Source organism: Saccostrea echinata, unplaced genomic scaffold (genome assembly GCF_033153115.1).
Source record: "Saccostrea echinata isolate AGI-Se365-2 ecotype Australia unplaced genomic scaffold, CSIRO_AGI_Sech_v1 ptg000029l, whole genome shotgun sequence".
Taxonomy (NCBI): domain Eukaryota; kingdom Metazoa; phylum Mollusca; class Bivalvia; order Ostreida; family Ostreidae; genus Saccostrea; species Saccostrea echinata.
Window position 1 is genome coordinate 21,333,234 of NW_026889778.1, and position 25,399 is coordinate 21,358,632.

Sequence of the window (25,399 nt, forward strand, 5' to 3'; positions counted from 1 at the left end):
TAATTTTCGTTGTTTTTTTTAGGTATGAAGAGTTTCACGAATTCATGTCCAACACGAAATATAAAATGTCACATACATAACTACTCAACAATTCTTCATCCAGAAAATTAAATCCCCACTAACCCATATTTTTTCCTCAAACCAAGAAAAACTGACCCCATTAAAATATGTGATTTTACATGTTTATGACTTCAAATTAAATATAACCGTTAACGAACCCTTAAATAAATGGAGCTATAGCAAAAACGTATGAAACTTTAAAACAACTTTGAACAAAAGTATACGACTTTATATTTGAAACGAAATCTAAACACGAATGAAAAAAAATTGAATTAAATCAAATAAACATGTGAATTAATCTGTTCTAGTGTTTTTTTTTTTTTGTGATTTCCCATTTAAAAAACGTTTCCTCTTCAATACTGAAGGTTCGGTTTTGTTAAATGTTGATGCATTTGTTAATATTTTTTTACTAAAAGTTATACACTTAAACATTAAGTATGACCCCAAGCAATCATTATTTCTCTAGACCATGATTTAAAACTGTCATACATTAAAACATTTTCTGAAGAAAACAAACTTTAACATAAAAACTCGCTTTAGATAGACCAGTTAATTTCACTTTTTCCTTGTATCCTCAGTCTTCATTTCTAGATCTGAATCAAAAGACTAAGTTTAATATAAGCATAAACATGTCATGAAAAACCTACTCTTTTACTCCTTGTGTAAACTCTAGCACTGCATTCCTTGCAAAATCTTTACATTAAAAATGAAATATTGAATTTCAAATTACTTTTGTCGTCAGTAAGAGTGAAAACTTGATCGTTTAATATTCCTTTTCTTTTTCTGTGTTTTTCATCATCTAAACAAAAAATTTAAATTAACTTTGGAGCAGGCCAAAATTGTTTTGTAAAATAGTAGCATCCAGAGTCATGTATCATTCGTTGTACAACCCGTTTTGAAATGCATTTTTAAAAAATGCATGGAAAAAAAACCCAACTTGATAGATCACTTATAAAAATATACATTATACTTGCAATTGGTAGTTCATGTAGTAATTCCAGGAAACCTTGTATGTACAATTTAATAAGAAAATACAATGAAATTTCCTCTCAGGAAAATAAAATGAAAAGAATTAAGAAATTGTGAAGAATGAAAAGACAAGGTCATGGAAATATTAGTACATGTAATTTACATAAAACTTGTGTATAATTTATGGTAATCTTTGAGAGAGTTGTATTATACAGTATTAGATACCAATACATGTATTACAAGGTATAGCTATATAAATCAACATTTGAATTCAACATAGAGGGAAAAATTGTATATTATTTGGGATCTTTACAAAACATTGTCCAAATACATTCAAACTCTTTGCTTCTCTTCGTGCAATCTTTTCACACGAATTATCGCTTACAGAGTAAACCAGATCGAAATCCGGTGACTGATTACTGGCATTTATACCCCCTGTCACATAAATCTTTTTCTCTCGTAAATACATTCCAAACTTGGACCGATTGTTTGGTAGTTCTTTCTGTATGATGCTTTCGTTCTTTTCCACGCGGAACTTTATGCAGTGTCCTTGTTCTGTCAGAATATAAATAGAATGACCAATAACAACGGTCCTTCCGCCGGAACATTCTATAGGCAGGTACCCTACAACCTCCACAGACTTGCTCATCAAGTCAAAGACCTGAATAACCGATACATCTTCTCCATGCTCATCCTTGCCACCAAATAAGTAAATCTTTTCATTATAGACAATGGACAAAGGAGAGCTAACTCCCCATTTCAGATTCCCTACTAATGACCAAGAATTCTTCTTACGATCAAACTCTTCAATTTGAGGAACAATGGAATCTTTAGTTTTGCCACCCAAAACATAGACTTTGTCTTTCACACTTCTCATAGTATGATTTGTTCGAGGATATTTCATGTTTGCGCAAACTCTCCATTTATTCATGATGACATCGCATTCTAGAAATTTGAGAGACTTTTGTCCTTCACCTGAAATAAAGATATATGGTGGTTCAGTAGCAGCCGTCTGGATACAACAAGCTGCATATCCTTTGGTGAAATCTGTGACATCCTTTAATTTCACATCATATCCCTTTTCACTTGTAATATTGAGCACTTTTGCATCCTTGAAACATTGGTCGTCTGCTTTTGTTATTGAAAACATCACCAGATACGTTTTACTATCACAGCTTTCCGAAGACTCACCCTCACCTTCAAAAACTTTTCCAGCAATTTTTTCACGTAGGGATCTATAAACCTCACCTCGGTTGCTGGAATCGCATTGCCACCATTGATACAAACCGTCCCTGAGCAGTAGTTTTTCTCTACAACACCGACTTCTCATTAAAGCCTTCATTTGTGAATTTCTGAGTGACAAAAATTCACTCATGCTTATGACGTCATCAATATTATTAACAATCTCATCCGCACATTTCTCAATGACCTCTGGTATCTCAAAACTATCTGCCAAATCAAAAATTTCAAACACCTTTTCCTTGTCTAAGTTTTGTAAAAGCTTACTGGCACAAGCACATTTTAAATTAGAAAGCCCTTTTATCGAATTGCAGATCGTAAGAAATTCTTGTATGTGTTCGTATCGAAGCAACTCTTCATTGATATTTCCTGTGCAGAAGTATTCTTGCAACAAATGTCTGCTGTCCAAGCTGAATGAACGACAAAGGTTCACAGCATGAGTACAGGTGGCAGAGGATTCATTGTTACATTCGGCTGAAAGCATCTCGTCTAATTCCCTTAATTCTTCAAATTCTGTACTTACACACGTCTCTTCCTTCAGTTCAGTCATATCTGTTGATAAAGGCGATTACCAGATGAAAGGAAATTCTCAAGAAATAATTAATGATTTAAGCAGAATTATATCGATTATTATCTTATACCACCTCAATAAATGACCATTTCCATTTTATAGTAAAGTTTCATAAAAAAATATTATTTTCCTTAATATCATGAATATCCATTTATGTCGATCTTTTAAAAATTAGACACATTTAATATAATCAAAAAGTTTAATCGTACAAAGCAAATTATAAGATATGATACAATTTCCTTTTCAAATATCTTTTTTTAAAAGTAGAATGTCCACTTTTATCCTGTGAAAATTTACTCCTTATGTTTAAAATTAAATAATAATTTCACGTATCGTGGAAGTAAACAAAATAGAGAAAAATTTACCTCTTACCTTGCTCCTCTGCAATGTTGTTGTGAAACGAGCATAAAAAAGTTAATGTTTATATAAACACCTTAAAAATACATCACAGAAGGAATTTTCTCTTTTTGATCACATGGTAGGAGTATTATGCGCTTCATATACTAAACCCACTCCCTTCTTTTAGCACAAGGAAACACTTGACAATGAGGTCACTCTGTCTTTAACTGACATGCACAGGTAAGAACAGGTAAATATGAGATTGTGCATTAATAACCTCTTCCAACTGAATACGTAATGACTATTTTAGGGCAAAAAGGAGCCAAAGATGAAAATGATTGTCACTGAATAGGTATCTTGAAAAGAGATAAAAAATAAAAGGAAAAGAAATAGCCCAAACACCACTTTTCAATTTTCCCCTTTTTTGACATAGATTGTAGAGTTTGATTTAAAATGCAGTACCAAATGCCTATTTTGACAGTTTGAGAAGATGTTGTTTATCAAACACACTTTAATTCATATCTATCCATAACATTTTGTCCTTGACTTTTCCTGAAGCTATAAAATATTAAGGTGCGTTTTGCTTTTATGAATAATTGCCTTTAAGCACTCAAAATCATTTCAAAAAATAAACGCCTAAACATAAATGAGTATTCTAATTCATATGATAGTGATGACAAGGCTTTATTTACTCACCAATTATTTATGTTTGGTAACCCAATTGTAGTTCTTAATTTCTATGTTTGTTTGATATAAGGATGACATTGTTATGCTGAAATTATCTTTTTACGAAAACATCAAACGGATTTCAAATCGAAATGTCTGCAAAATTCCTGTAGACAATATAGTAGGTCACTCGTCATATAATGTTAACATGGCTCAGGGCAATTAAAAATATAAGTGCTCTTTTTCAATTGAATTACTAGTAGGAAACATTGTTTCTTCATGTTTATTACCTTAGTGAATCTAGTTAGAAAACAAAGAGAACGAAATGACCTAATAAACTTGAAGGTTCGAAAAAGGTGACCAATTAAAACTTTGTTATCGGAATTACTTGTAGAGTAAAATTCACAGAGTTTTGAAATATCCGTAATTTTGAAATTTTTTTGTTATCGTACCTGTTTTAATTTTTTTTTTTTTTTTTTTTTTTTTTTTTTTTTGCAAACGGAGGCCATTTTAAGAAAATAGTATCAAGATAATTGCTGAAGTAAGTACTCTTGAAATTTTTTTCATTTTTTTGGAAAAGTTAATATATAGTTTAAGTAATAAAATGATACACATATCTCTGTCTTTTGTGCAAGTTAAAGGCTCATGCAATCTTATACTTTTAAATTATATGTTAAAAAATTTTTAAGAAATTTTCTTTTAAAAAAGAATTGGTGCCTGGTAAGGCATAAAAATGGATTTCTTTTTAGAACAGGAATCCATTCTAATGTTTATAAATTAGCTACTATCGAAGTTCATCCGCTTTCAACATGGTTCTTAAGATAAAAGAATATATGTCTGTGACCTCTTTATGCCAGATCTAAATTTCTTTTGACCTAAATAGAATGAAAATTAAGAAAGGAATGTTTTAAATGTTAAGGCTGATGTAAAATATAATACTCATACAATAAAGAATGACAAGCCCACAAAAAAACTATAAATTATTCTCAAGATAATGGAAACTATTACTTACGACAATTCATTATGATAGAGTGTTCTATCTACAGATGTATGTAAGCCTTATAAATAATCATCTTTTATGAGTAAAGTGGGAGTGGGTTATTAGGGAAATCCTTTAAAATGTTTCAATTTACCCTTAAGTGATACTATTTTATGAGTCGAACATTTGTCAACCATACTGAATATTTAAAAAGTTGTTACATCTAATTTATCGAATGAATAAAACGAAGCTTTGAAAAAAATGTCACGAGATAATGTTTCTTTTTTTGTACTACTTGCATTCTTTGTTAAGGTACATGTTTAACTAAAAACTAGGTGTCAATTTATTTAAAGTGTTCTTAAATCAAGTATAGAAAATTCATTTTATTGTGATATTAAGCGCAACATGATCGATAATGGTGGAAGATGGAAATGTTGTAATTTAGTAATTTATAAGACTTAAAGTACGTTTTCTTCCACAGATGTTGTTTATTTGAATTAATTAAAACAATACTAAAATATATCTTTAAGAAATATTTGTAATTCTATAAGAAGTGAATTATTCCGAGTTCATTTGAACTGTTGGAAGGGACATACGAGTAGTAATACTTCATCTTAAATAGAAACAGGTTACAGTGTCTGATCTCCTGATTAGAACTCAGCACATAAACATCTATACATTTTGTGCAATAATCTGTTAAAGTAATAAAACTTTAAGAGAAAGTAAGGTTCATTTAATGGGTATTTTTTCGAAAACAAATTTGAAATATGAAATACAAGTAAAATATTTTGCTTTAATTTATCAATGCATGTACTTGTCTTTAATGTCTTGTCGCCCGCGTGGCGCAGTGGTTAGAGCGTCTGCTCTAGAGTCGCGAAGTAAGGAGTTGATCCTTACGTCGCGGGTTCCAATCCCACTGTGGGACGTGGAGCCCGGTCCTTCGGATGAGACCGTATAAACCGAGGTCCCGTGTCGCAGTAGGTGCCGGCACGAAAAAGACCCCTCACTGCTCAATGGCCGTAAGTGCCGAGCATAGGACAAAATTTGCAGCTCTCCACCGGCAAGTGGTGGCGTCTCCATATGAGTGAAAAATTCTCGAGAGGAACGTTAAACAACATACAATCAATCTTTAATGTCTTAAACTTCGGTTCATATAGATAATTTTTCTTCGCTCAGAATCATCACATAAAGGCAAGGAAACAATTTCAAGACAAAGTAGAAAGTTGAAGAAGGCAGTTAATCTTGAGAGATTAGGGTGTTTGATTGTCACAAAGCATGCAGACCAGGAATGGAGTCTAGATATAGTACTTTTCTGTCGCTTTGTAAATAAAAAATCAAATAAATGTAAAAGGTGAGGACAAAGAACAGTAGTGATCAATTTCATTATCCAGTAAGTAAACAGGGCAAACGCACAGGCCATTGGAAACCACAGAGGATAAGGTGTCTTAGTAGGAGTAAGAAATGGTCAAACTCGCCGAGCGCCCTCCGTATTGATAAGATAAAACGATTGATCAATAGTTAAGAATTAGATAGAAGTAATCATTTTAAAGTCTTTCAATTGGTGGGAAACATGTTAGTCAAAATACGACCTAATGATAATTTGCACTGTGTTCACAAACAAGGTCATAACGACCATGGAATTTGTATAACGACCATAGAATTTGCAAAATGCCGATTTTAACTGAGATAATTGAAAACCCTTTAACATCAATTTTTTGACTGCTCTTTTTTGGCAGTAGCCTGCCTTGGTTTTGAAAAATTGATCTTAATCACAATATGTTTCTGAGTATCGAATCAGTTGGGAGACATGAACACCTTAATGTCTGTAATATATTGTTACATAAATAAGTTGGCGATGGAAAAGTCATCCCATTTGTCATAAAGTTTAATTGTATCCTATAGTTGGCTATTATAGACAATAGTCAGTAAACATCCAAGCAAGAAGTAGATGTGGCAGACTTGGCGTCTTTCATTTTGAGTTCTTATATGAATGAAAATAACTATTGTTAATTGATGAAACGTCTTTGATCTATCAAAAAGTAGAATTGGAGTTTTTGAATAAATTCTGTCTCAAAAGAATATGAAAAAGGTCAGCTAATAAAGGAGCACAATTAGTGACCATCGATAATTAAGCAGATTGATCTACATAGACTACATCTATTATGTATTGTCAGTGAGAAACTCTGAAGCAGAAGCATTTTTTGATATCAACTACCAAGTTCTTGTGTGTAGAATCAGAATGATTTTAAACACAATAATTTTGTAGAAGATATTATACAGTTATGGACTTCAGTGTAGGTCGATATGTGGTTATAAGGACTCATGGCAAGTGATATGGACCGAAGACACAGAGTGATAGCGACCGAGTCTGCAAGGTCGCTATCATTTTCTGTGTCTGAGGTCCATATCACTTGCCATGAGTCCTTATAACCACATATTGGCCGTTCACTAAAGTCCATAATAGTTATATTATATAATCACTCGAAGTGAATGATCTCACACTCCTAACTAAACTGACTCGGTTATCATTACGTCACAATGGTAAAAACATGCTTCTTATATTATGACGTCACGTTCTACGTAACTTTGGTGCAACCGAACAGTGTGTCGTGCGATATTATATTCCGCGGACGCGCTTTCGCGTCGATATCGCAAAAGGAGGAATATCACATGACGTCCTTTCAGCCGATGAAAACTAAGAAAATAATCTTCTTATATAATATAAAACATGAGTTCTCTTTTTAAGACGATGCAAGACGGGTGTCTATGATGTTAAAAGCCTGCTATTTAATTCATCGTGAGGAATGTTGTATATAAAAAGTTTTCTCTGCTACTGATTTTCGAAAAGTTTTGAGATCTTGATTTTTGAAAAAGTTCTTCGGAGATTATGAAAATTCATATTTATTAACTACACTTCTTAAATATATTGTAGCACAGTACATCTAAGTTTCTACTTCACAGCCGTTAATATTTTGTTGAGGAGTAGGGACAAAGCTCCGTTGAACATTTATTAATTTTTACTCTAGATTTGTTTGATAATTTGATAAAGTATATCAAATGCTCTGCTTTACTTCGATAAGTACTTTCCAAAATGTACTATAACAATTGTTGGGTCATTCTTAAATATGTTAGGAATTATAATAAAGGGTACAAGAAATAGCGTGAGTATGAAACAAAATTTCATTACAAATGATGAAAAAGAAAGAAAAAAAAGGAAAGACAGAATAAAATATATATATATTTTTTATTTTTTACATAAATATCTCAATATATGTTAGGAAGATTGTGAGAGATTGAATATTTTGTATCTAAGAGATTTATATTCCTTAATTTTTTTTTGAATCTGTTGTTTATTTCTAAAATAAAGTAAAGTGAATAGAATTAAATTAATTATAATACTGATTACTACAAAAAAGAAACAATAGTTTAAACTTAAATTACACACATGTATATAAATTAAGTGAATTTAAAAGTAGCTGTTTGATATAAATTATTTCTTTATGGCTAAATTTGTTGAAATTCATTTTTATTAGCATGGTGCAATAGTAATCTAGAAAATAACTGCAATTTGTATGGAAGTATACAAAAGTCATATTCAACCCTGCTTAAAGTGTTCTTTCAGATTTTGAATTAAGCAAAAACGTTCGAATTAAATCATTCTTTGGAGGGACCTATCTTAAAAAGATGTAGATTTCAAATCTGGTTTTATTTTTTTTGCGTTATTTTGAACGTAAACTTGAGAATATTTGTAACAACATGCCACACAATAGAAAAATGCCCCTCACTTAAGTTCTTATCAAGTCATGTTTTATAAAAGTAGCCATATATGCGTTACGAAAAAAGACAAATAGTTTGTGACCCCGAACAAGTCCTTTTTAAGTTTCAGGTGAAATTAGTGACAATTAAGAACATTATTTGAATATTTAAAATGTATAAGCTGATGAACTATTATTCAAACACCAAAAAAAAAAAAAATGTCAAGAGAGTACTACTTTTCTTATGATAAAGGAAAGTACATTGTATCACATAACACAAATCTATTTGTTAGAATGTTTAAAAGCTATATTTAAGATTTATAAATAATCATATTTTATGAGTAATTAGTAGGTTATGTGAGGAAAATCCTGAAAAAAAATATTCTCAGCTTATGCTTTAGTGCATTTTCATGTTTTATGTTTTCAGCCACACCCATTACTTAGAAAAGTTCATACTTTTAATTATCAAAAGAAACGAACTAACTTTTGCAAGGAAATTTCTAGGTACATTATAGAAAATATACAGTGTACTTTGTGAACATGTTACTTAGCGCGAAGAAGAAGTATTCATTTTGGTAAAAGTCTTTTAATATATGCAGCAAATTTCTGAAACATCCAATTTTTTTATTATAGTATTTAAAGGGAACAGTGATCAATGATGAAGGATGGGAATGCTGTAAATTATCTTTAAGTCTGTTATCTTCAACATTTGCTGTTTGTTTCAATTAATCATAACATTTCTTCTGTCACATCATGATTTATTTGAAAATCAATGGAGGAAAATAAATTATTACGAATTCATTATAAAAAATGTTAGAAGGGACATAGAAGCAGTAATTCATCTTGCCTCATCTTCAACTGATAGGTTACAGTGTCTAAATAAGATATTGCATTTTCATTCAGTAACATTATTATCTTTCCTAAAGTGGCTCTCAAGTACATTTTTCAATGTTGCAAAATTTAATAAAACAAACACAATTGCTTGAACTCCTCACATTTACATCAATACTTTAATTTATACAATATTATGTAAAAAGAAAAATTTTAACAGGTAAGGTTTCTTTTGATAGCATTTCTTCAAAATCCAGTCTGAAACAATAAACAAGTGATCTTCGCTACAAATCATTCACACATGTACTATTCTTTCAGTTCGTTTCGAATCAATTAATATATATTTGTTTAAAATAAACACACAAAGGCAAGGAAGCATTTTCTAAACAAATTTATTACATAAATTTTAAATCAAAGCAGTTGCCGTCTTAGGAAAATATAGAGTTTGATTGTCACATAGCTTTCAGGCCTGGATTGCAATTTTCTTAGTTTTACTAAAACTCTAATTATATTAAATTGGAATAAATGAATTTTTTTTATGCATGGTAGTTTGTCACATACTCTACTTAAACGATAAGCAGTAATTTTATCTTACTTTGCAATACAATTGTTAAGTAATTAAAAACTTTCTGAAGATTAAATAAACTATATCAGAAAAAAAAACCCAGCAGGAAATTAAAAAAACAAAAACACATGTACAATGTATATCATATATGATGATTAAAAAAAAAAAAAACGAAAAAAAGACATCCAAAGAAACATTTAATATATAATATAATGATATTTAACATTCATATAATTTGGTTTAATTTTCGTAAAACTGCATAGAAATTATGCATGGATCATACATTTTCAGTTAAATAGTTTTAAAAAGTCCATAGATATTAATTTGTACATTTATTATCAAATATGTATCTGGTAAAAGTATTATAGTGAACAAATTAGAATTATTGTGGTAATACTGATATCATAAATCATTGAATGGCTTAATGTAAAACATTTTTTTGCAAGATGCGACGAATCACAAAAAAATCCTACAAATTCAAGACAAGTAAATTATATCACAGACAAAGATATACATGCAATGTACTCTTCGAAGTAAACTTGCTTTCTTAATATAAAGTTAAATGCACTACATATCTGATAGCTTCACTCCTCTTCATGTAAACTGATACTCAAAAGAGCTGGCAGTCTAATAACATGAAAGAAAAATATATCGAAAATATCACGAAAAACATAGTCGAAAAACGTACAGAATTACGAAAATTGTCCGTAGTAGCACAACAATAATATAAAAACGTACAACAGTAAGACAAACACAAGAGTTACGTATTGACCTTCACCAAATACGAGTTCATTTATTCTTTAAAGACCATGTAAAAGGCATATAAGGTGCAAACCCTTACTGACAACAAAAGCAGACGAAAAATTCTGCTATGGTATAATTTTCATCAAATAAATTTTAATATTGATTTATAAAAAAAATGGTCGTTTGATAAAATATATTAATTCAAAATTAAATATTTTTTTGTGTATTTTTCAATAACTGAGTTTCTTAATTTAATTTGACCAACGATAGTCTAATTATATTTGCTGTGAGGATAAGAAAAACAATATTAAAACATACAAAACATGCAAAGCGGTTCCAGCATTACAAAGCATGGAAACTCCAACAAAACTCCATAACAAAATATCGTGGAAGTCAAAAAACATATTAGTTTCACATACTAACTAATAATACAATACATTACGTCCCGCTTTGATTGGCCTGGGCGTAATTTTCTACGGGATACATTTTACGTGGCATATAAACGTTTTTGGGGGCATGATGTTGGTAGGTTCTCTCTTCTGCGCCCGTTGGATTTAATGGACCAACCTGTGCAATTAAAACATTAAAGTAAAAAATGTAGTCAATAATATGCATTATGTCTAAGCAAATATTCACAAACAGTAGAAAAGCAGTATCATCGCTCAAAAGAAACTTTAAGAAATGTGTTTGAAAAATACATATAAAGAAATGAATCAATTATAATTGTATCTCTTTAGTAAATGTGAATAGAATAAAATATATTTAACAAATGAGTAATTCAAGTACCTTCATGCATATTTATGCATTATAAAAATTGTCATGTTTAAACTTCAGTAACTCTAAAAAAAGTAATCTTGAAATAATGCTGAAATAATCATGCCGTTAGATAGGTGATTTCATGCTCAGTGAGACAATACCAATTCTAAACTTCTAATATGGACTTTCATCAAAGGGCAGTAACATGTCGATATTAAAAGAATATATAGGAATCCATGGAAAAGAAATAACTCTAGGTCTAGGTTAACATTAGATTATGTAGACATAAACTGATAGTGTTATATTGTTGTTTGTAAATAGAAAATAACACTTGCCATTGAAATTTCTTTAAGAATAGCTTTTAATCACGTTGTTTTTCAAGTGGCTCCAGGAAAACATAGAAATGCTAAGTTTTATCCTGCTATTTTAAAGAGAGTACATTTCAAAAGATTTCTATTTCTCAAACATTTTTTTCATTATTTTGCTTTATTTATAAAATATTTTGTCAGAAAATGGAACTATGTGATTTGGTGATAATTGTGAGATGTTAACAATGTACTACACGTATCTAAAGGAAAACATGTTTTACGATTATATATTAAACAAATACACCAAAGGCACTCTTTTAATGGTATTAGAGATCACAACACAACATCGAAAACACATTCTTTAATGTGATTGGTCAGTGCAGATCACCTGACTAGGATGAAAATTTTTCAAATGATAGGAAGTAGTTTGGACTTTTCCCTTTTTGGAGGTTTAGGGACTTTGACATACTCGGTCAACATAGGATAATCCCGAGTATTTTTTGATGAAGCCACGCTCATATCCATGACTGAACGTTGACGGGGAGTTTTGTAAACAGAGGTCCAATCTGCGCTTGATTTGCCATCCTTCATGGTAGCTGTTCTAGAAGGCAAGTATTGACTAGAGCCGTAATGGCTCTTGGGGGTGCGAGTCCTTGCATTTACCACCTGACGAAAATGAGTCATACATATATCTTACTTTAATAATCTTTGTAAAATACTTATAACTTCCGTCTGTGCATTTTTATTGGAAGGTTTAAAAAAAACTGTACTCTGAAGAAATTTACAAAATGAAAATGATTAATTTTTAAGAGAGTTTCATAAAACAGTTTATTCAAATTTGTGAAAAACTTTATCAAATAAGAATAAAATAAACATTCAAATTCAGTCAGATTAATTCCAAAACGTATGTATATGTTAATTGAGAAGGTGTAGCATTTGTAATTTTGAGAGTTATTAAATTGTGTCAATATTAATAGTGATAAAACAGAGTGAATAGCTGTGATTTTAAAGAATTTCCATCTTCCGAGAAAATACTTTTTACGAGGTCAGACTTCATCTATACATTTTACAATGCAGAGGCATGAACCTATACTTATAAATGGATGTGTTCTAGGCTTTTTTTTCCTGCTTTTTCGTTCTAATACATGTTCTAGCTAATGAATTCACTAACATTCTTAAACAATAACTGTATGCTGATGAAATTAGCATTACAAACAAAAATATAACAGAAAGAAACTTAAAAAACCCCAACAAAAACAAATGATGAAAACATAACACAAATATTAATATTTTTCACAACAGAAAACGGACATGCTTGTCTACATTTCCTTTCTTTAATGGAAACACCACCTACCGCTGGAAGTGTTACATTCTGTAATATTGGGAAATGGGGGCAACCTGCAAGCAATTCAAACTACATGTATGGAACAAAGGTAGATACAAAATAAATATTTCTAGAACTGAAGTTCTCCTGTAGTATTTTACTTTATTTCTTACTTGAAATATTCTGAAAAAAGAAACTCTAGTAATTCCACGCATTCATGAAAAGCTATGTATTACTTTTTATTTTCAAAAGCAAAATTACTTTTGTGGTAATTTTTTCAATGCCAATAGTACATATAAATTCTTAAAGATTTGTCCATTTAACAAAATTTCAAATTTTAAAATGTAATTGATCATTTTATGTGAAGATTAACCGTTACAAGAACTCGTAAAACATGGTCATCCACATGAGTCAAATCAAGCTTTATTATGCAAAATATTTTGGGTTATATTTCTATCTAGTAAAAGCATATTGTCAGATTCAAACGCAGCAAAAACGCATTCTGTGGTCTATTCATAGCATTATCTCAAGCAAATATCGCAATGCATGTCGCAATGCCAAATTCGAAGTGGTCAATCATTCACATGCTTGTCAAAAAGAGTGCTTATAGAACCAACTCGATATCAGAGTCCCTTCGCAACTCCAAGTCAAGATCACTCAGATCACTCGACGATGAGTCGACAGGTGTTGACAACTCAGCGGACACCTCCGTTATAGGTGTCATTGGAACGACGGTGTAAATGGGGGGCAATCGCCCAAATCTCTGGTCAGCCTCCTCTTTCTGAGTTTTTACCTGCATCAGCATGGCAATGCATAGTACCTTTATTACATTTTGCTACACACATCTGTTAGCTTTGACAATCATGGTTAATGAGTTAAAAGAAAATTTAGGATGTTAAAATCTGCAGAGGAGGAAATATATCGTTAATCATAAATTCTGTTGCACACCATCTTTAATCCAAAAAGCCAACATATTCTGTTAATGTCAATCAATTTTTTTCCCATCCAAACAGTTATTGAAGAAAAACATCTTTATTAGGGTGTTTGATAATAAACACATGTGTCACTGCAAACCAAAGAATAAGAGAGTATATATGAGAGAATAACCACATACCTGACTCCATTTGTATTCCTCATCAAACTGGGCCAATTGTTTCTTTAACATTATCCAATCTGAAGCCTGCCTTGTCAAACTACGGGCTAGCAAATTATGCTAAAAAATACAGACAATTTCTTTCAATGTATATTAAATTATTTTTCAAGGCAACTGTCGGAGAATCATTATGAATACCATCTCCATCTAGTCATTACTTTCACCATTTTTTTTGTTTGGTCCAGAATTAAGAAAAATAACATACATGTATGTCGTAATTTAAGGCTTCGAAAATAATGCCTTATGACTAGATTGACGAAAATCTTTCGTTAGAGATAACGGCATATGATAATTTATGCGTTATCAAGTCAACAGTATATATTATTTTTACTGGTAATTCAATAAATCTGATTGGTTTGCTTGCTATCACGTACAAAATTATATTTCACGATATTGACTTGAATTACTAAAAATAACTTCGGGAAAACCAAAGATGTGTTTATAATTGTGAAAAGTATTTAAAACTTATAAATTCCTATATACTGATTTGTTTTTCTCTTTCTTTTCCAAAGAAAATAATATAACAAATGTAGACCTTTGATTCGGTCAATCCATAGGTATATAGACTTCACAGAAAAACATATCGACACTTCGTGCTCAGACGTAATGCTTTTCTGTGAAGTTGATATATCTATGGATCAACCTCATAAAAGGGCTATATTTGTATATTACTGCTATCAAGTATGTTGATGAATATTCAAGACCCTAGAAATATCGGCATTTGATAATTTCTGTATTATCAAGTCAATGAAATTTACTGCTATCTTGCATGTATTATAAAAAAATCAAAAGCAGCATAGTATTAACAATAACTTTATATCTTAAGTCTGTGCATGGTGAACACCTCAAACTACATTTTCTCACATATATGTAACGAGAGATCCTGTGATTTTTAAATCGTGCCTTTCAAATATATAAATACACAGTCACAAAGTGCAAAAAAAAATATAAATTCTCAAAAGGATACGTGTGATAAGGATGCAAAGAATTTTACTTGAATTAATGCATTCATAAGCAAAAGATAATACACAAAATAATAGTAAGTCAATAAAAGAAAAAAAAATTAACATCTAAGTGAAAAATAGTGCAAAACACGAGATCTAATTTTTGACAATCACATGGGATATGTCACTTTGCAGAAAAAAAATCAAAATTTGTGCAGGAAACTGACACTCCAATCAGCGACCTACTTGTGACTTCTCACGAGATAGATCCCTAGAAAGGGTTCTATTTCTCATATTAGAGTTGTCCAGACGATGCTAAAAAGATAGAAAAAATTTCTACGTCAATAGACACTAATGAACTATGTAAATTAAAAACATACTTGTGACCGTTCTTTGGCTAGTTGGCTCTGCATCTTGGCATTTTCTGCATACAATGTTTGAATTCTTTTCTGAAAAAGCGGCAATTGATTTTTCAAGATATATATAAGAATCTTTCAGCTTTTTCTTTTATTTTCTTAAAGATTTTATGAATAAAATGAGCAGCTGCTAGGGCAATGTCTATTAAAATCAGTCTTAAAAGTAATAGTGTATAATTTTCACAGTAGTAATCTGCTAATCAGTGTTGTTACAATTTTAAATCTTGAAATCTATATAATTCATTAAGTGTATAAAAAGTACGTAATCTATTTAAGTCACTGAATTTAATTATTTAATGATACCATTAAAATTATATTTGAAAAAAGAAAACAGACATGGTTATTTCTAAATTAAAAAAAACATGATATACATACAATAATTTCGTCTTTGTCTGACATTGCATGTTTGGTTTTCTTTATCAATGTTGCATTGTCTTGCTTGAGTCTCTGAATTTCTCTCTTTAGGTTACTGTTCTCTTCCAGAAGAACCTTAAAATACAAACATATCCCCTCCTCATCAGATCATTCTGTATAATTATATAACCTTGAATTTGCCCTATGAATCTCACTATCAAGTTGCACATTGGCTTAGTTCTAGAAAACCAATCCACATAAAACCGTTCATATCGATTGAAAGGAAAACAGAGAATAAGGAAAGAAAACTCACCTCATTCTTTCTTATAATATCATTGACCCGTACGTTTCCTCCTAACAATGAGTATGAAGATGGGGGCGGAACTCTGGGGGATTCTCCATCGTCTCCTACAGACACTGGTGTCACGTGACCACTTCCTCCTCCCATTTTCCTTTTCTCCAGTTCCAAAAGCTGCTGATATTTCTTAGTTAGCTGCTGGGATTTATGAAGTTCACGCTGCATTTCCTTCAACTTTTCGTCAGCTATTTATTGTATAATTATTTTAAAATTATCATCTACAAGTTTAAAATATAAGAAATTCGAATGTTTTAAATATACTTCATATTGATTGATGGTGTTAATCATAAAGTAAACATAGCTTCATAAGTCAGCATAAAAGCATGAAGCCTTTTTCATCTTTTTGAATTTTCATCTTGTTTAACTATTAGCTTTGTAATAAACAAATTCTCTACGTATAAATAAATACCTACCAGCTTTGGCTTTCTTCTCAAACATCTTCATGAGACGTAACGTGTTTGTTCTAGACATGGTTGATTCATCATGAAGCTTTCTATTTTGTTGGTTTAACATCTTTGACTCGTTCATTTTTTCATGAAGCGTTAATTCTGTCTTGAGCTTCTGGTTTTGCATTTCAATATTGCGCATGAGCTGTGCCTTCAATTCATATGTCAGCTCTTGTTCATCGGGGCTTAATTGTTGTTTACTAGAACACAGAAAGGTAAGAATTAACAATATCAATAAAATTTAAACTAAATTTATTGAAATTATTAATTTTAAATATTATAGATTAAAATATGTCCAAACAATTAAAATTTTCACTTGATTATATTTCTAATTAATAATTTGACATGAAATTGACTTGACCGCATGATGATTAAGATGTATCTATAAGAATCGGATATCGCATTGAAACATAGCCTAAACATAAACAACTTAATACAATTCTAGAATAATTAGTGCAAGTGACCTTTGACCTACTGACCTTGAAGGGGAACCTCCTCCTGACTTTCCGGAACCTTGCGGTTCTGATCTTTCCTCTTTCTTTCCTAGTTTCTTTCCAAGGTCATCCTGTACCTCTTTAAGCTGAGCAAGTGCCTTTGTTAAAACATTTTTGTTTAGTAAAATAATTTTCAATTACTTTTTTCTTCCGTTAGTTGAGACGTATTTATTAACTACGATCATGTAGAAATATATATCTGTTATAATGCTGACAGACGTTGTACCTGTTGATATAGTTGCTCGGTTTCCCTAAGCTGTTCATACAGCGTTTCCATGATAGGTTTAGCATCCTTGTCCTTCTTTCCTTCTAGCTTTTTAAGATTTTCTTGAATGTCCACTTGTTTCTTTTTGAAAGTGTCCAAGGTCTGTTGAACTTTCTATGAAAAACAGAAAAATATACTTTTAAAGATCAAGAGCATTCAAAACATAATTTAAAAAATGAAGACGGCATTCTTCAATCTAAACCATAAAACAATCAATGTAGAAACTTTAAAACAACACTCAATCAGAAGACAATCAACAATCTGACGATTTTGAGTGATTCAATCGAAAATCCCTATTGTTGTCACTTGCTGCAATTTCGTGTAACAGATCTGGAAATTGTATGTAAAGTAAAACTGAAATGAATTTTACTCTAATTAGATTTTTTCAAAACACAAATGATTTTTTATTTTACAAAATGCAAACAGTCAACTCTTAACCTGGTAGATTTTAAACCCCCTACGACCATTTCAGCACAAACACACCTAATATAGGAACAAGGTGAAAAAGATAGATAAGGGTTTTCGCAAGAAAATTGAGAGGGGAGAGCCAGTTCTGGCCTTTCAAAAAATGAGTTACCTTAGATATTTGAATTAAAATCTATCAAATAGTGAGCAAACATATAATTTAATTTGTTTACAAGGTTTTCACACCTTGTTCATTGACATAAGTTTTCTCCTTTTAATTCGATACTTTCTGGTCTCTTCGCGATCAGGTAGGTACGTATCTAGTCTGAGCTTCCTCTCTCGTTTTATGCTTATCGTGAGACTTTCGCTCTCATAAATGGAGTCACAAAATCCCCTTATTTTTTCGTACAAAAGTTGAGCCCTTCTTCGTTTAGCCCTTTCCTTCTTTTCCAGCTTTCTAAGTTTCTTAGATTTTTTCTTCTTTTTCTTCACTGATATACTCTTATTAACATCATCCTCATCGAAGTCATCGAACACATCATCCCTTGAATACAAGTCAGGACTATAGAAGTCTGTTTTCAAAGATATTCTGTCATCCTCATAATCTGAAGATAAATTAGCGTTTCGTGGGTCGCTAATTTTGTATGGGGTATGGGAAATCCCGTCTTGTTGTCTTGGGGTAATTATTACACTCTGAACCGGTCGGAACTGAGAGGAACCTCTCATCGCCTCATCATCGTTCTCACTCCTCGTTTCCTCCAATGTGTCATCGCCTTCTCTCTCCTCAGAAGAATCCTCAGATTCCTCCATAATAGTATCTTCTAGTAAGGCAAAGCTTGTCCTAGATTCCCTAAAACTGTCTTTCTTCATATGAAGACTCACTTCCTTGCTCGAAAGTTCAGTATACACACCATCTTTAAGTATTCCTTTTTTCTTTTTATTCAAGGTTGCGACAATTCTACTAGGTCTACTGCCTCCTTCTTTACCTGTTTTCTTATTTGGCAGGGAATGTGGACTCCCTTTCTGCTCTGATTTTACAGACTTGTCTTTTAATTTTGGAATATCAGTTTTATTTTTCTGATTATCTTTCTCATTGTCCTTAGATGTAACTAATGACTTCTTCATAGCGTCGCTCGTCTTTTCTTTGATTTTTGTTTCGTTTGCTCCCTGCTTGTTTTTCTGCTCGTTTTTATCTTCGTTTTTCTTAGCTTTCTCTCCTTTCGTAACGTCATTTGTCTCTTTTTGTATTTTTTTGTCCTTTACCAGAATCTGTTTGCTATCTTTTTCTGTCAATATCTTTTCCTTTTTTGAATTCTCTAAGCTTACACTAGCTGTTTGGTTTTTCTTTTCCCTGTTTTCTTTCTTTACTTTATTATCAACCTTTTCTGGTGGTTTCTTATCCTTCTTTAAATTTTCGTTGTTTTCACCTGCAGGTTTGTTTGTATTTTCCCTATTTTCTTTCTTTTCTTTATTTCCAGCGTTCTCTGTTGGTTTCTTTTCTTTATTTGATTTATCTTTGTTTTCATTAGCAGTTTGTTTTGTCTTATCTCTTCCTTCTTTCTTCACTTTAACATCAACTTTCTGTTTTGCTTTCTTTTGTTTCTTTGATTTTTCTGCGTTTTCACTTCCTGTCTTATAAGTCTTTCCGTTTGCTCCTTTCTGCGCTTTATTCTCCGCCTTTTTCTTTGACGACTGGTCACCATTTCCTTCTTTCAGGACAGTTTTATTTATATCATTAATTTGACCACCTTTCTTACTGTTAATTGGCAAATCTATGTCTCCATTGTTAATTGGCAAATCTATGTCTCCATCTAATAATTCAAGTTCTTCGCTATTAGAATAGTTTAGAAGGTCCTCTCCATCTTTTGAGTCATTTAGTTTGATGCTTGAAATTTGTTTTTCCAATAAAGAAGCATCCAAAATGGATATTCCTTGTTCATCCATTACAGTATATTTCAATAATTACGTATAAAATTTATTACGATCAATATTGCATCAGGACTCTATCATAATCCACTATTAACTAAGCTTTGCAAAGAATCATAATTTCCAACATGTGAAAACGTCACTCCACTTTTGATTTTCTCCATTAACATTGATCAATATACCGATATAGTTTCATGATGCATTCTAAGGCCGTCAAAAGCATTTACAAATCTGCTTTCTTATCCTAAGAAATATACTTGTATACTGGAAAACGCAATTGAGGCTCAAATTATCCGTGGTCTCCTAGTGATGCTCTTGGAAACAATGTGGGTCTCTGCCTTAATCATTACATCTTAACATGCATTGCATATGCGCAAGATAGGTGTTCAAAAAGATTAAAGAGATTAACATACTGCAATGCAGTCAAATTAAAGTTCACACGTAGGTTAGTAGTGTACCAATTTTACCTAATTGGCACACGTTTTATGTTAAACACTCCCAATTTAACAAATAGAAACTTTCGATGGGAACTATCATTTCGTTGTGTTAGCAAAAGAATTACTTTTGTTCGTTTGTTTGTTTGTTTTTATTGTTTAACGTCTCTTTCGAGAATTTTTCACTCATATGGAGACGCCACCACTTGCCCGTGGAGAGCTGCAAATTTTGACCTATAATCGGCACTCGGGGCCATTGAACAGTGAAGGATCTTTTTCGTGCAACCTACTGCGACACAGGACCTTGGTCTCATCCGAGGGATCGGTCTCCACGTCCCACAGTGGGATTCGAACCCGCGACGTAAGGATTAACTTCTTACTCCGCAACTCTAGAGTGAACTCTCTTACCACTGCGCCACGCGGGCGACGAATTACTTTTGTGCTATTTACTTTTACTAAAGAACAAAACTGTTAATTTTTTATGCTTTCTGTTCTTTCTGCAGACGAAGGATATCATGCATACATCATATAAATAACTTAAATATCAGTAACTAAGTTTTTAACGACACCATGTAAACAACAAATCCCAATGCATAAAATCCCTATCACACCAGGGCTGCGTCCTCACAATGATCTCGCAGCGTCCATGAAAAATGCAGAACGCCAAAGTGCGTCTCCTACAGCGCCGGAAGAACTCGGTGGGATCTCCAATTAAGTGACGGGTTTGGGTCAAGTACCTAGAACGCCATGTGTTTAAGTATGCACAAAGTACGCGCCGTGGCTCTGCGTTCTGATGTATACGCAGTAAAAACGCCGTAGGATCACCGCAAGAGCACTGTAAGGTTTCCAAGAGCGCCACATGATTGCAGTATGGACGCATTGGTATAGTTGACGGCGTTTCTACAAAGACCTCTCAGAGTCCTTTAAGATGTCACTCCCTAACAAAAAAGTACTATAGTTAACTATAGTTTACTATAGTTAACTATAGTTTACTATAGTTAACTATAGTATCAAAGTTTTTTCACTATAGTAAATCGCAGTATTTTTACTATGGATTTCAGATCGTTATATTTTTTGTTCTTCAATTCATACATGCACATTTTTTATACTACATTGAAATATTATTTGTATATTCACACATTATTTCCAAATTTTACATTACTGTTATCGAATTTTAGAGATTTTAAGCTTTGAAATCTCAAAAACAGTTCCAGAGTAAAGTTTCATAGTAAATCAAAGTATCAAAGTTTTCACTATAGTTAACTATAGTAAACTATAGTTAACTATAGTAAATTTTTGTTAGGGCTGCGTCGAAAGAACGTCTTGTGCAAGCAGTCAGCGCACTGTGTACGCCGTGAACGCGAAGTGACAACTCCTACATGTAGCACATCATGGGCACTTAGCTGGAGCGCAATCAATCATCAGTTAGATCTCCGTTGAAACATAGTAGTACTCCGCGGGAGCTCCATAGAAATGCATTTGTCGTCGCCTGATATATCACAGCGATTCCCAAAAAATTTAACAACCAGAGCGCAGTCTGGTATAACAGAGGCCTCAGACTCGGACCTTGAGACATATTAAACATTCATTCCGAAAAATGAGGAACTTGGCAAGATTAAAAAAAAAAGATTTGCAATTTAACAAAAAATCAATTATATATGCACGCAAAGGGTTCAGCATATTCAATCATTATGTTTATTGGGTTCTGTATGTTCCCTCTATATTTTTCGTCTATTTATTTCATGTTCGTATGACATATAGACGTATAGGATGTTCAAGAAAGATTCTGTCCCATTGTTAAAATACCTCTTAAAATTTTTATTGGTTTTTCATTGGTCTTTACATCGACAATTCAAGAAGTGGGAAAATGCTGCCCAAATCAGCATATAAATTTGATTTGAACATTTATCATTTTAAGGAATAATAGATCTGTCATAAACCAAAAGGTACATAAAAACTTTGATGAATATTCCATGGTTGTGATTCGGGGCTCTCTGAGATCGATATTTTTAATGTCTATCCACACAAAGAAACAAAAAACCATTATCATGATTTAACAAACGATTCCATCATTAGCACTACACCGAAATGAAAAGTTTTTAAAGCAAGATTTTATGTGCAAGCTAAACCTTAATAGACGTTTAAAAGGCTGACCTTGGTGTGGTTTTTTAATCCTCTTAAAATGGCAGGTAACAAAGCCAGCAAATATAAGGCAGAGAGGAAATAGATAACAAATGCAGATGTTTGGAGGAAAGGAACAACTGCTCTCTATAATAGTGGATATGCAATTATTTGCGTTCCATTGAGTTATATTTTTTTTCATTTTAAACAAAAGTATCGATGTATAAATTCACCATCATTGTCTAATTACATAATGGTATACATGTCTCTATGAAAAGATATTTGCAGCAAATATTCACTTAATTACACGAAGTTTAATTTCTTAATCAGACATCCATGCCGTTACCTTGGAGTCTTTTTTTTTTCAGAGGTATCATTTTACGCACCTGCCTATAAGGGAGGTGATTATAGAGAAAGCATTAATACAGATTTAAAGGTCAGAAAGTAAGTTTTCGTTATTAACGTACAGAATGAATGTACAGTTACACAAAGAAACGGTGTGTGACTATTTTTCTTAATGCATACATGTAGCAGACTGAAATTTAATACAGCTTATATGTTCGTACTTTCTGACATTTTTCCTGAATAATTGTTGATATTTCCGTCACAAAAAAGTCATAATTAAAAAAAAATAAATGAAATATATAGTTATACACATACAAAGAGACCTGACTCCTCTGTTCAAAAACGGAAAATAATGTCTCTCTAAAATTTAATACATTGTAAAACGAATATTTACAACGCATGTAAATACTTATTACTGAAGCATTTTTAACAGCCTTATGAATACAAATTTAGGGGTGGGTGTCCTAACCCTCATCGTCGATAACCTACGGGTGATTCACATCGATTTTCTGTCTATCACCAAGAGGAACCTTGTCGGCTCAAAACTATGGTTTGCAACGATGCCTAAACCTGCATCACAGGATAACTTAACATGACACCCACCCACACGCCCCATCTGAAAATTTTCTCTATACCAAAATGTAATCCATATTAATTTCGCACGTTACCCTATTTCTATATTTCATGGTACAATAAAAAATACATTCAGCAGGTATATGTACATGTACATGCACTTGCATGTGAATGATAAAAATGAAAATAAAAATCAGATGTAATCACAAATTAAGTATCAGTCAAATGAAAAATTTTGATTATATACAAAATACATGTTTGATTATATACAAAATACGTGTTTAGCTATAAAAAAAAATGTAGGTTCATGTGAAAATCATGCGAGTGGGAAAATTAAAATGATATCGTAGAAAAGGAAGAATCATCCAGATTCTCACCGAAGGAGTTAAAATGTTTCCAAAACAATACACAATGCAAATCAGTTTGCAAATAAGTTTAGGCCTAACTAGTACTGGGTAGTAATTATAATTTTCTACATATATGTTGATTTATTTGAAATGTATTTCTGAAATCACAGGCCTAGAACTTATTCTTTGTCCCATGTTCAGTGATTTTCAGAAATTATACGTATTATTATTGTACGTCAGTACATGTATAGATTCAGATTTTCAAAAATTACGGCAAATTGCACAGATTTAATTTTCTTTAGGCTATCGGACCTCAGTCCAGGCGATCAAATTTCCCCGATAGGCGAGTCAAAAAAATATAAGAAATAAAAAAGGAATTTGTTACTGTTGAACTTTTATAACTCAGAATATCTTTATTATTTAATACTTAGCATTTGCCGGTATTATTTAAAAGAAAAAAGAATTAATCTAATGGCATATATGACAGTTCAGTTGCAGATTTATGATCAACATCTTATTGAATGAGAACGTGGTTCGGGTGTCTATCTTCATTTTTTTATTTTGTTTGTATTTTGGGGTTGAAATTTTTTGGTTGAAATTTTAGCGCAGAGAGAGAGAGAGAGAGAGAGAGAGAGAGAGAGAGAGAGAGAGAGAGAGAGAGCTGTGCATTGGTCCTACTAGAAAATAGATTCTACCATTCTAAAACCCCTAGTTCACTGACTCTGTTTTATAAACAACAATTACTTTGCCACAACAAATCGGTTCATTAACCTAGTAGTATGAAGCTCTAACGTAAAATAATCTAGCGTGCACCCTAAACTTTACCCTTTGCCTGAAACAGACTTTCACTGATTGTTAATTAATGAACATACGAGGCAAGGTCTCAATATCAGTTACCTTAAATTACTGTTAATTAAATTATTGTATTTTTTTAATTAAAAATTTAAGATACATGTTGTTATTTTTCAATTCTAAACAGCAAGGGGTACATTAAACGATAGGTACAATGTACCTATATATCAATATACATGTATGTGTTTTTGTTAGTTCAGTTTCAGGGATAAATATCCCTACATTTACATATCCTGAAAGTATCTTCTTTTAAACATCAAAAAGAAGTTAGAATTTTACCTAACAAAGAGTTTCATCTGCACTCTGAAACTTCAATAAATAGAGTTATCAGTTACACTTATGGATACACTTAAACGAATTCATCAAAACGCTCCACAGACAAACGCACATACATGTATATACTGAGAAGATGATAACTGAAGTCTGCTTTCGTGACTAATATAGAGGTGACTTAACCTAGATGAGAATTTCATTGGCAAATATTTCTTTGCCCTCACCACATATTCGTTCCGACTGAACTATTAAGTCCATCGCCAGCTTTTTTGGAAAGGGAAGGGGTATGGATCGAAGATCTGCCTGGGCCAGAAAAAAATTCCGTAAATTGGCACAATTTTGGTGGCTTCTGGTTATTCTTGTAAATAATGTCTAGATCACTATTCGTTTCGGGAACTTATAACATATGGCGATGAATTTATTTTGCTTTATAAATGATATTTTGAGGTTTTGTTTTTAAAGGGGGTGCGCCCCCCCCCCCCCTCCGACAGACTTGATCTATATAAATTTTGTGTCGTTGTATGCAATTAGTTTTGTGTATGTGTGTATATATATTTGTCTAAAATGGAATTAAAAACAGTTGGTAT

At 31.9% G+C, this 25,399-nt stretch overlaps 1 protein-coding gene and 1 long non-coding RNA gene across 2 annotated transcripts in view; both read right to left on the reverse strand.

Annotated features, from left to right (window-relative positions):
- Positions 1-1,156: 1,156 nt before the first annotated feature.
- LOC133195708 (uncharacterized) lies at positions 1,157-18,888 on the reverse strand. The gene is made up of 13 exons (XM_061331636.1): positions 18,479-18,888; positions 17,498-17,650; positions 17,257-17,369; positions 16,745-16,977; positions 16,287-16,516; positions 15,995-16,108; positions 15,584-15,652; positions 15,450-15,518; positions 14,221-14,319; positions 13,720-13,899; positions 11,196-11,285; positions 7,373-7,378; positions 1,157-2,803 (listed from the first exon to the last, which is right to left on the reverse strand). The coding sequence occupies exons 1-13, from the start codon at positions 18,809-18,811 to the stop codon at positions 1,301-1,303; spliced, it is 3,192 nt and encodes a 1,063-aa protein (XP_061187620.1). The 5' UTR covers positions 18,812-18,888; the 3' UTR covers positions 1,157-1,300.
- Positions 18,889-18,956: 68 nt separating this feature from the next.
- The window catches only part of LOC133195709 (uncharacterized), a 94,820-nt gene continuing 88,377 nt past the window's right edge, over positions 18,957-25,399 (reverse strand). Inside the window, exon 5 of the long non-coding RNA XR_009722234.1 lies at positions 18,957-18,967. This is a non-coding gene — a long non-coding RNA (uncharacterized LOC133195709). The remainder of the gene's footprint in view (positions 18,968-25,399) is intronic.